The sequence below is a fragment of the Simochromis diagramma genome, unplaced genomic scaffold (genome assembly GCF_900408965.1).
Source record: "Simochromis diagramma unplaced genomic scaffold, fSimDia1.1 OVJJ01000208.1, whole genome shotgun sequence".
NCBI classification, from domain to species: domain Eukaryota; kingdom Metazoa; phylum Chordata; class Actinopteri; order Cichliformes; family Cichlidae; genus Simochromis; species Simochromis diagramma.
Window position 1 is genome coordinate 3,880,048 of NW_024386789.1, and position 12,803 is coordinate 3,892,850.

General features: G+C 42.3%; 1 protein-coding gene across 2 annotated transcripts; it reads left to right on the forward strand.

The window, feature by feature from the left end:
• Nucleotides 1–1,552: 1,552 nt before the first annotated feature.
• Nucleotides 1,553–12,736, forward strand: LOC120728530 (putative protein MSS51 homolog, mitochondrial). Of its 2 annotated transcripts, none has more exons than XM_040023513.1 (7): nt 1,553–2,514; nt 3,792–3,970; nt 4,169–4,318; nt 6,592–6,716; nt 7,678–8,241; nt 10,757–10,850; nt 11,866–12,736. In XM_040023513.1, exons 2-7 carry the CDS (start codon nt 3,813–3,815, stop codon nt 12,071–12,073), a joined length of 1,299 nt encoding a protein of 432 aa, XP_039879447.1. In that variant the 5' UTR covers nt 1,553–2,514; nt 3,792–3,812; the 3' UTR covers nt 12,074–12,736. The 2 variants fall into 2 exon arrangements, with proteins under 2 accessions (XP_039879447.1, XP_039879448.1); XM_040023514.1 differs by having other exon boundaries at nt 3,795–3,970.
• The last annotated feature ends 67 nt before the right edge of the window (nt 12,737–12,803 follow it).

Here is a 12,803-nt window from a genome sequence, read left to right on the forward strand (position 1 = left end):
CCAGCAAATTGCATCTGATCTTGTTTGGTACAGAAGGTGAGTTTAGTGTCTGTTTCCCACGCTTGCACAGTTTGCCAGCATGTCAGTTTATACTATAACGTGCTTAGGGAGTACTGGAGTCGCTATTGGCTGTTTGAACAGCCAGTTTGCCATGGGGGAGCTCTTAAGAGGAGCTGCCGAGTTTACTTTGGGAGGGCAGGGACCACTTTTGTTTGCTTGGGTGCAGCGCGAGCGTCTGGGCAATCCTCCCACAAGAATACACTGACAGCTTGTTAGCAACAACACAGTCCTCGTGAAATAACAAATGATCATTTTGTCAGACTCGGTGCACACACAGCGAGACAGGAAAGAGACCCCCGAGATGGGTTGTGACACAGAAAATAGTTCTCTCTGAGTGTGCTCGTTCAAGGGATAGCTGTTTTACGTAGGTCCTTATATATAGGGTCACGGTTTTTTGTTTTTTTCCCCAGTGTCAAAGCCATTACTCCTCATTCATCATGCCCTCACCATGGCAACATAGATGTCTCATCAGACAGAGGGGAACAATTAACATGGTACTATAGAGACAGGATTGAGTGGGAGACTTTTTATTTTAAAAACGATGTCTTACTGTTAATTTTGTGGTGAAATGGAGAAAAACTTGAAACCTAATAAGCAAAAATCCAGCAGCATTCATACAGTTAATGATTAAAAGGGGGAAAATTTGATTTATTTATTTTTTTGTTGTTGTTTTTTGTATCTAAATCATTTTAAATGTGCAGAAATTACAATTTTATCATGGGTAATTTTCACTTCATATCATCTCATTTTTCTCCTTTTACTTTTAAAATCATTGATGCTAAATGGCTGCGCTGTGTCCCGATGCTTGCAGTGCAACGTTTGTTTTTAACGAAACCCAGAGCTCAAGTAACTGTAAATATGCTTTCCAAAGAAACATCAATGTGTAATGACCACTTTCAGATGTGCGTCCCCGTCTGGCCCTGTGTGCATGTGTGAGAATGTGCGGTCGCAGCCACGTAGCTGCTTCAGTCCCTGTGTCTTAATTTATTCATACAAGTGATTTGCAGCCCTGTTTTTCCGAAGCTGATGAATGACAGATAAAGGAATGTAATGAGGCTTTTACAGCTTCACTCTGAGCCCAGATGGATTGACGTGAACCTGCACTGAAACGACTGCGAAGGCACCTCAAAATCAAGCGTCTCTGCTGGATCACTTTTACTTTTTACAGGAGTTTTAAGTTTTGTTTGCTGGTCTTCTGTTAGGTCCTGTCCGTAGCTCTTCTGTGCTTTAGGAGCGCCCCCTGCTGCTGAATAGAAAACAACCAGAGAAGAGGTGGTCACTGACCGACCCATCCAACCCCCCCCCCCCCCTTTTTTTTTTCCTTTCCTCCTTTTTCTTTTTTTGACCCTCATTGTAAATTGTACAATTTAGACAGAAAACTGAAAACTTAAGTCAGACTAAAGATTTAAAAGCAAAAAATGACCGTTTGAAAAAAGAAATTAAAATACGATAGTAGATACAAAAAAGTAACCTAATGCTGAAAATAATGAACTCTGAAGAATGTGATATATATATATAAATATATATATATATAGACATATAAATATATTTTATTGATCCTCTGTTTTTGGGAGCGGGGACGTGGTATATGTGTACAAAAATATGTATGTTTAATTTTCAATCTCAGGTTCCAATGGACCAAATAAATTTTTTTTTAAAAATGAAAAGGCTTTTGTGATTATTACGAAGTAGTATTTCCTTTATGTATACAGATTTATTTATTTATTTTTAGTTTTTGGAACTGATAGAAATAACCTGATGCATGCGCATATTTAATTTTTTTTCCTGTTCAGGCTGCTGTAAGTGAATAAAAAGATGAAGTCAAAGCTTTCAAGCTGCAGGGGAAAAAGCACTGACTAATTGAAAGAGCAGTGTATTTCCATATCAAACGTGGGGTTTTTTTTGTTTTTTGTTTTTTAGCATATACATTGGTTTCTTCACTTTTCACTGAGCTTTACAGATCTGTTTTCTGGTGTGTTTATCAGTTTCTGGCCTGTAATGTGCATCGTTTTCATCTCTGAGCCCCCTCTCCCCTGCTGAGAGCATATTTTTTTAGAACATCTCTTTGGTACATAAACTACTTTAACATACAGCCTTCCTCCTCTCTCACCCCATCCTAATTTAGCTGATTTGAATCTTCACCCACCCCTCCCTTCTCTCCCTCCTTTTTCTAAAAATGACCTGCTCCCCACTCCACTCCTCACTTTTTGGCTCCTGCACCCACCTCCAAGGCAACCCCTCCCTGCCCAAATCATCCAGTCCCCCCCCCACATCCTCTTCATTTAACCTCATATGACAGGAGTCCCCAACCCTCCCACTTTGGCTCACTTTTGCAAAACCCAGCAGACACACCAGAAAGGCTCTCCGAGGTTGTGACATCCAGCATAAGGAGCTGTCAGCCCCTTTCTAGAATCATCTAGGAGGAAGCCTCTTCTAATTTGGAAACGAACAAAGGTACGGCCACGATCATATCTTCTAACATAGCCAGGGCATCTTCATCGTTAGCAGTAATGCTCAGACTAGTGGAAGGTCTGTGTACGCTAAAATGCAAACAGTGGTCAGACCAATGAGGAGAGAAAAGTGAAAACTTGCCCTTCTCATGGGAAACCTGTTTACTTCTAAGCCCTAGCTTCCCTGCTGCTGTGCAGATATGAAATAACCAATTAGATATAAGCCTCTGAGTTTAGTCTGCACACATGATTAAGGTTAAATCACCCCAATACATGATATGAAATTGAAAAGATGCAGTATCCCCTCGGAGTGGAAGGAAACTTTTCCGGGAAAGAGGACTGCTGTGAGTAAAGACTAGGGTCTCTGTGTGAGAGGGGGAATTTATTGTGCTGTTCTCAACAGAATATTGTGTACTGCTGCAAACTGCTTGAGGTTTAGTGCCAGGGGAACGTTTTCAGCTGCTTCCAGACAGGTAGATATATTTGATCACAAAAAAAAAAAACACGAGTGGGGAAATTACAGCCATACATTATCATTATTTTAAGCACAAATTCAACACTTGCTTCCAGTAAATTCTAAAGAAGGACGGAAGGAGGTATGTGAGCTAGAGATGTAGGAGTGCCACCACCAGATGATCACATTTCTCGCCCATCCTGTCCAGCTAATAAATCATTTGATATTCAACCCGCGGAGGGCACGGGATGTGAGGATTTCCATGAAGGGCAGAGGTACAATGACTCACCTCGAAGAGCATGCCTAAATGGAACCTTGGCTTGTCTCAGATTTGTGTGAGCTTCTTGTCATGAGAGTTCTCATCGGGGCTTTCAGGTCAGCGAGTGTAACTGAGGACAAGGTTTGTGTGTTTCCTTCCCAGCATTTCACATAAGTGAAAGGAAGGAATGTGTATGAGGCTGATTAATGTAAGGCCACTTTCACTGTGGCTTGGTGAAAATCTGGGTCTCAAACAGTCCAGTACACCTGCTAACCCAGTCATCATAAAACAGTCAGTGCAGTGCTAGTGTAGTGTGGTGGTTGGGTTGGGTAGTAAAAAATAATACTTGAGTGGCATGGAACGGTATGTGTCCCTGCACCAAAGTCCCCATTTACAGCCCTGCTTCTTCTCATTTGCCAGTCTGACCACTGGCTCTGCTCTGTGTCTGTTACTAAGCAGATAACAACACACAAAATATAAACCAGCATGTTCAAACTGAAGACCTGGTGTTAATAAACCATGCAGTGCATATGTTTATATAGTTATTTAATGCTTCGTTCTTCTCCAGTAGAAAGTGTAGGCCATAATAATGGCATCCCAGATCCCTGCACTGCCACAGTCCTACACTCCGGGGACTGACAGCGTCTTTTCTGACCAGTCTGGCTTTTACTCTCTGGACTCCAACGTACCTGGACTCTCAAAGGTGATTCTCAACAAGCTCAACCTGAAGGACTACGGAGAATACAGGTTTCCAATTTTCATTTTTTCTTCTTTTTTTCCAACGTTCATAACACCCAGACTGCTTTGATTGGTTACGCTTTAGAAATTTGCACAAATTTCACATGTCCTACGTGCTCAAAAGTTGCCCTTTATGTCACTTTAACACCTCAGATTCTTGAGCATGTGTCTTGCTTGGCAAATGATTTAGTGTCTGACTCTAATCAGGGCTGCACTCGAAGGGAAGGCTAGAGGAATCTCATTCCGCAACTACAAAGAGATGTTCCAGAGGATGGAGGAAACTTTCAAGTTCTGCGCCAGCTGTAACGAACTCCCCGAACATCTCGCCGAGGGACAGACCCTGAAGCGCTGCGTGAAGTGAGTGCAAACTGCACCCTGTTGCGTTTGATTTACAGTATTCGGTCATTAACGCCGATTAACAACAATCGTTGTTTACAGTCTGAATATTTTCTGGAAATTAAATCTCCACTGTTCTCTGGACATTTCTGTCACCACACAGCCAGGATCTTGTTTTGATGTTGTTGTCCAATAGCTGTCATGTGTGAGGCATTACCAGCTGCCGCTGTATCAGCAACGGAATGATAAGCCACCCAAGTGTGGACAGCACTACAGAGGTGGATAATGGCCAATGGCAAATATAGCTAAGTCCCCTGACTGTGATTCATCTCTCTGCAACTCTGCAGCTTATTAAGAGCAGCTTAATGCAGTTCATATGTCACACCATCAGAGAGAGTGCTCAAGGAGAATATTGAGGAAAAAGCAGCAGAAAACACTGCAGTGCATTTTCGTGAGCTCCTAATTGTTTTTGTGCCTCGTTTTTCTTTGGCCCTCCAGCTCCCTGCTTCTTTTTTGCTTCCTTTCCCGTCTCTGATTCATGCCGACTCATTCATGCTGTCGTACAGGCGCGTTCCCTTGAAATTCTCAGCTGCCTCTGCCTCTAACCTCTTACCAGTAGCAGGAGGCATTTAGGCGCACAAAAAACGGAAATGCTGACAAGTTATACCCTCGAGACCTTTGACATTAGAATTACCACCAGCGTTAAATCAGTAGTGCTGACTTTCTAATGCCGTCCTAATCCTCATTCTTTTTCGCTTTCCTCTGTTTATTAATCTCTTGGGAAATGGTTCACACTTTAACTTTCAAGGGCACCTTGTTTTTCTCACCCGTGTTTTGAGTCACTTCTTCTACTTATAAGCCTCTTTTGGAGAATTAGTACTAGCATTAGTATTAGCAAAGTGCACCGTGCTGGAACACGGTGGCTGATAAATGATTTTATGTAAATGTGGGGTGCCTCTAAGGCTGCAAATGACTGCAAGGTAAAGTAATATAGTCTCCCAATGCAGCAGCTGCTGCTGGCTGTCAGACCACTACGCCAACACATTGCCTCATCATCGTGCATGCTGTGTGACAACACAAAGGCCTGCATCCTTACTGAGAGGTCATAAATGCCTGCTTTTACCTAGTATGCCCCTGTTTTATTTATTTATTTCTTTTTTCCCCCAGCAGCTGCCAAAAGCAAGTCAGAATTCATCTTCAGTCTCATTAGTTTCTCACTGCACAGGAAGGTCAACATATTGGTTCTGTATGTAAGAAGCTATTTGTGACTTGGCACAAGCAAAACATTCTAACTGGTGGCCAAGTAATTAAGAAGCTCTCTTGATATACATTACGCTGCATGGAGTACTCATAAATATTTTTACTCTTTAGCTAATACTTAGCATGAAATACCTAAAAGCTTAGATAGTTTAGCGTAATACAAGATTAGAACCAGTAGGGTGACCAGATCCCAACATGCTAAATGTAAAATAAAGTGTGTGTTTTTGCAGGACTTGTGGTGCCTTACATTTTCCCACCCTGGGAGTACCGTAGGCAGCATGAGATGGTGATATAGTCACCTGTGGGAGACACAAGATGACAACCTTTGCCACTATCTTCACAGACATTAAATAAAAGCTGGATTTTTTCAGAAACTAGAGACAAACAAAATGTGCAGGATTGTCTCAGTAGGTGGGAAGGGAGGGAAAGGTATAAAAATACTGTGCGCTTACCTGCTTACCCTACTATATTTCCATGCTCACCTTCTGAGTGTGGCTTTTCTTGGCAATAGATTGGACTTTTTGAGCTTAAATTAAGAAATCCATATACAGCCAAGTATGCAGTCCTGCGAAAGTCTAAGGACACCACATCATTGTTTTGGCTAGCTTAAAGAACCACCGCTAGCAGCAATAACTTGAAGTGATCGCTTTCTGTGTGACTTTATCAACCTCTCACATTGTTGTGGAGGAATTATGGCACTCTCTGTTTTTATAATGCTACTGTCATCAATATTTAAGCTGCAAAATGAGACCTGTAGAGTCTGAGAGGTAGCTAACTGCAAATATCATTGACATTTCATGGTCTGACCTTGGGGTGAGGATGGTCGGACAACCACCACTGAAAAGATTGCAGCATTGTGTTAAACATGCACCTGAATGTTCCAAAACAAACTGCTGAAGGTGGAGAACAGAAGAAGTATGGAGAATTACAGCTTCACAAATAAAGTAATGCTTTTGCTTACAGTCTTCTTCTTCCCCACACCTTTTCTACTCAGTTTTTCACTATGTTACCATTTTTCTTCGGTTTTCCACCAGGTGTTTGAATGTGTACTACTGCACTAAGGACTGTCAAAGAAAGGACTGGGCTCAGCATAAAAAGGTTTGCAAGATATTGTGGCTGGTGGCAATTGACAGACTAGTGGAGTGGCTAATGTTCACAGGTGAGAAATTACAAGGTGGTGCTGCTGAAATGAATTCACATCTCCATGGCTTAAATTTTCCTTTTCTTGAGAAAAAATTATACTTCAGCCTGCTTTTTGAAAGCTGTATCATACATATCAACACATTTGTACCCCTCCCTCACCAAAAAATGGGCTCATTGCCTCGGGACAGCAATGTGCAGTTTTCTGTATATTTATGAAGTAGATTTGTTTGCTTTTATATCCTGCCACTCAGCGCTCCTAAAAATAATAACACTCTCTGATCGGAGTCACTACTCCAACACACTTGAGTCGAATAATCACAACAAGCAGCCCCAAGGACCTGAGTTTGGAAGCGCTGTTTTCCTGTTATCCCCGTAAGAAAAATGGTCTAACGGCATAATGATGCCCTGAGGCAACGAACCAAAAAAAGCTGTTTTAGTAAATACATGAAATCCAAATCTGTCTTTAAACAAACAACTATACTTGTTCACATATTCATGCATATACACACATTGTCTTGTTATAGTTATTTCAATTTTGAACATGCATACATATGATATTAGTTTTAGCAGTAGCTAACATTGAGTTGCATGCAGAATTAGTTCCTGAAAGGACTGTTCCACTCCCAGGTCAAAGGTCAGATCCTCTTCTACTGGTTATTTTACTTATTACAGTGACGTGTTATGAAATAAAGTAAATTGTAGATTGTAAAGGACAGTGTAATAAACAATTATGTGGTTTGTTGCCTACCTGGGCAACTCCACACCATAGAGTCATGAGGTTTCTAGCAATCTGAGATGAAAATCAAGAGAAATTACACAAAGGAAACGCCTGAAAGACAACGAGTGAGACAGAGAAGTGAAATTTTTCTCTCCTAAATTTCTGTCATAGTTGACCAGTGTTTTACTATCTGACTTTAAAAGCCTCTGTGGACCTACAAACTTTGTAGCTCAATCATAGTATTGTACCACTGTTACAGGAGACCTCCCCATCCCTACTGAGAAGTGGTCCAAGTCAGCTGGTGAGGTGAAGAACTGGGACGACTGGCTTTCCAAGCAGGGGGATCTTACACCACGCCTGAACACGGTCTTGTCCGGTGCCAACATGGCGGCCCTTTGGAAAAACGCCTCCAGACCTCGACCGGATGATGCTGACCTGCGACAATCCTTATGGCGAATTCAGAGCGAGTTCCTCTCTCGAGTTCTCACGGTGGGCTTGGCCGTGCAGCACTTTAAACTGGACCCATATGACAAACCAGTCACTGTTCACCTAGTGGGGACATCTCACAATGAAACCATGGGAGCCAGACTGACCGACTTTGATGAGCTGAACCACATGTTCCCCGGTCACCAGGGCATAGAGGTGGTGATGGTTGGACCTGAGGTGGTGGACGGCCCCATCATGAGACCGCCTCTCAGGGCATTTGGTCCCAAGCACAGAGTCTACATCAGCGCCTACAAGGCTCTTTACCATCAGTTCTGGGAGGATATGGTGGATAAACAGGAAGCAGCCAAGCCGGACCTGGTGGTTGGATTTCATCCTGGTATGTATTCTAATAATCCCACAAGACATCAACAAAGAGTGCAATTTTGAGAGAATTTTAACAGTGGCCTGAATTGAAAATGAATTTAGATTAAGACCTTAATGACTGCTGCAGCTATTTTGGACTGAAGCGATGGCTTGTCTCCCTCTACATGTGTCTGGCAGCTACTTCCTTCAGAGAACAGAGAAAGCAGGAAACCTGTAGCTCACTGGATCTGGCCCATTCATTAGTGCCAGGCCTTTATTGGGGATTTGGGTGATTAAGGGGAGCAGCTGTAAAAGAGTTTGGCTTGAGATGGCTGGAGTCAGCATAATGTTAGTAAGCTCTCCTTTTGAAGAAGTGTCTCAGTCTATCACTGCCTGCCCTCTCGTGTGCAAAGTCATTGATTTGAAGCCGTCGGGGGACAGCTACATTTAAAGCTTTTGGAGTAGAACACAAAGGGTAACTGAAAGTCTTGACACCTACTTCCCCGTTTATACACTTTCACTGACAACCACCTCATTAAAGCCGTACTATAACCCAACGCCCTTTTAAGCTTTTGCACCGAGTCTGTTCTTTGACCTTTTAACCTGCAAATCAGCAGTAAAGCCCCGACCCAAAATGCACCTGTAACCCTGGCTCGGTTATCGCTACAGGCTCCAGTGGAGCTAAATATACAGGAATCAGTCATCCTGAGAGTAAACTGCCTGAGAGCCTGGCTGCAATTCATACTGCAAAGCTGGCAGAGCACTGCATTATGACACTGTTTAGGTGATAGGCGCGCAGGCAGCGTGACGAAAGGAGTAAAAAAGGTGTGTGTGTGTGTGTGTGTGTGCTGAAGTCACAAGAGAATGAGAACCGGGGGAAAGGGAAAGCTACTAGAAAGACACATTTACAAAATAAACTATGGAGATATTGACCTTTGAGAATAAGAGGGAGGAGGTAATGTCAGCTTTCAGAAAGGAGATTGATGTGGGATATGTAACATTAACCATACAGGGATACAACGCCCCCAAAACAGGTGCCTCATAAATGCAAAAAAACCCCATCCAGACTTCTTTTTGTTGTCCGTGAAATAAACTGGATTTTCACAGCTATATAACACTTTCTTGTTGCCTGTTTAAAAAAAAAAAAAAAAAAAAAAAGTCTATTATCATTAATAATTACCATATGGCCCGAATTTACTCTGCTGCCAGGCAATTATGGCAGTCGTTACCAGTCAGGCTGTAGCCTGTCTTTGTCGCTTTGTCTCCTGGGGTATGGTTTAAACCTCTAAACGCTTACTCCGTGTTAACAGCTTTCTCGTCACGATAAGTAACCGCTGGGGTGTTCATATCATGGAGTGCATTAATGAAATTGAAATCGCCCTCCTCCTCCAGTTTGAGTTCCCGGGAAAGATGAGGCGCTTGATAACATGACGCCATCTCTGTGCTACGCTGTCACATTTCTTGTATACACCCCCCGGTATCTGCAAACATGTTTCTCACATGTCCACTTTCCCGTTAATGCTGAGTAAGATATAACCACGTCCTTCTCTGTGGTAAAATAATAATGCAAGCACAGGAAAATTCTCTTGTTTGCTCGGTTTTGTCTCACTCGGGGACACTTAAGCTGGATGGATTTACAGTATTTGCTGCCATGGCAGGCTGGAACCTCACTAATCTGGTTGAAGGGCAAACTTTTCACCATAATACCCCATCGCCACCCCGCACCACCCCCCGCCGCTCAAAAATCTGACTTCTGATATAAACCCGAGTCGGGGGAAAGTGACATCTGTCAGTTAATATACCCGAGGATTATGCAAGCAGCCTGTCCTAAATGTAGCCGGACTGCTGTGACTGTCTGTGTGACTGACTGGAAAGTATCACACATTTTCAGCTGGTGTGATGCTGAAAAGAAAGATTTAACAAGCTTCCCAATGTCCAGCTAAAGCTCACAAACGAGGTCCGCTTGCTTGTGGCAAAGCTGCCGTCTTCACATCGACACCACAGGTGTGTCGGCATCAGTGAAGCTGGATTATATATTGCTGTTTACTTCAGACCTCAATCCTGACACTGACACTGCAATACACACCTGTCAATAAACTGCTGCGGAGGAACACGACAGCCAGAGATTCCTTGGTTTATTAATGAGATTAGGTATGCCCAGAAGGGACTGTACTCAAGCTAACAAGAGAAACACATGGTTTGCTGGAGCCTAATCAAGTGTACTCTGTTCCATCTTTACCTCATTGACTAAAAGGAGACTGACTGACTGTTTTCTCTGTCAGTTTGTTGTTTTAATCTTTTAGCTTCCAGATGCCTCATTTTTCTAAAGAGTGGAGCATCTAGCAGGAATAAGACGCACATATTTACTTTACCAGGATTATATTGGAGGATGGGAAAAGATGAAAGGAAGATAGAAGTGCACTCTTGTTTTAACAGTGTAGTGGGTAACAGGCCATAAGCAAATGTGATACTAATTATTTAATATTTCTAATAATTAGCATGTTTGTGAACGTACAGCATACAGGTTCACGTGTTTGTTTTTAACTCAGGGTTCCACGCTAACCAGGGTCTGATAGAGGGTTGGCTGCCCACTCTGCTGCTGCTCAGAGACTATAACATCCCTTCCTTCTTCACCATGTTCAGGTAAGTCATGCTTCTGTGGCTCTAATTGCTTGGATTGCATTTTATGTAGCAGGCTTAATAAAACCTCTCACTCTCTTGAATATTTGAAATTCTTTGCGCTTGGGGGACTTCATTAACTCGTTTTGTATACTATCTGCTAACTCCAGAAAAAAAGAAAGTCAGAACTGACTGTCGGAGATTGTTGATGAACATGCAGTGCTATGCAAAACTTTTCATTTCTTTATGTTTTGATAGAAAAATTAGAAATAGGTTCTACATTTTATTGAGATGTGCAAACACACATGGAATTACACTACAGAAGGCAAAAGCAGAGTTTGTATAATTCTGAGGAACTCAAATGTCAATATTTGGTGTGACCACCTTTATTCTTCAACACAGCCTGAATTCATCATTACATTTAGGATCTGTTGCCTCCTCTTATGCTTAATATGTCAAGAAACCTTAAGAACGGCTCCCTGACAGCCACCCTTCCACTGAGACCATTTCTGATGAGGCTTTTGTGAACAGTAGATGATCCACTGATGGTCCAGATGCCTCGTTCAGGTCATGTGTCAGGTCTTTGCTGGATTTCTTCCTATTTCTTAAGGCCATAGCTATCGGATTCTGTTCATCTGCTGCAGATATGCATTTTTAGGGCCTGACACTTTAGCCCAGTTTTCTGCTCTACTGCTTACCTAGCTGTCTTCATTACCTTCGGATAGTTATCTCTTAAACATTATTCCTCTATACCTGTTTCCAATTTAGTTTTTTTGTTTCTTTACAAAGGCCAAGTAGAAGAAAAGATTTGTTTCTTTTACAGCAGGAGCTCTAAACAGAATCCCCCCTGTAGAGTATAACGGGATGAAATTGCACAGTTCTGATACTCCAGTCTTTCACCCTTTGTTGATGCCGTTTTGCCAAAACGTCTGTTTTCTTGTAGCCGTTTGTGTTTCTTAAGCACTCACGATTCACACGCACAATAAAACTAAACTTCAACCTAAATTTGAGTATTTTCACACCTCTTTTGTCTCCACAGTGAGATGGAGCTCAAGTACTCACTGGAGATTCTGCTGGAGCTGGAGATGCACATCAGGGACAGTGGGCCCAATCCATTCACCTCACAGAAACCAGAGCAGGTCCAAGCCTGTCCTAACAAACCCCCCGTCTACTGCAACTCTCATTACGTCAGTTTCCAGGGACTGCTTCCACAAGAAGACCTTGAGGGCCGAGGTGCAGATGCTTAGAGTCCACAGTGAAACCTATGAAGGTAACTCAAAGCCTTCTTTTTGGACCTGACAGATTTGCAGGTTTCCTAAAGTCCTTGGGGGACTTTCTGCAACCTGTCAGAGATGGTCATAACTCTGCTGGACACTGAATCATACCTCTGGCATTGGGAGTGAAGGAAAAATAATCTTCACTCCTTCCAGAGTGTGCTAAAAACTATCCTTTAATTCTGATATGTTTACCTAATGAGGAAGAAGCCAGCAGTGTTTGGGGGGGTAAAGCACCAGCGGATCCCAGAGGTTTCTACTCTCTTCATTATGCAGGGTGACATGACGACTGTTGGATATGAAGAGTCACTGTTGTACCTACATTATGTGACCAAAATTAGCTTCATCATCACTTAACGACTTCCTGTGATTTGTTCTGCGGCATGAGCAAATTCCCAAACATCACACTGGCTGCACATGAATTTAACACACAATCTCAAATAACGCCTATATAAATGACAGCATTATCAAAGAAGCTGAGGTTCCTTTGAGATTCGTGATGGTTGTGAGTTTTTCTACTTTATCGCGTGGATTTGTCTCTGCTTTGTTGCTCAAATTTGAGTCTTTAGTTATTGAAAAAGAGTTGTGCTGACAGCAGAGAGCTCTACTGATGCACATTAAAGTAACGTTTCTTTATCAATACCTCTGTTTACTGTGTGTTGTCTTTTATTAAGGTTTATCATCATATCTAATAGCATTTTTA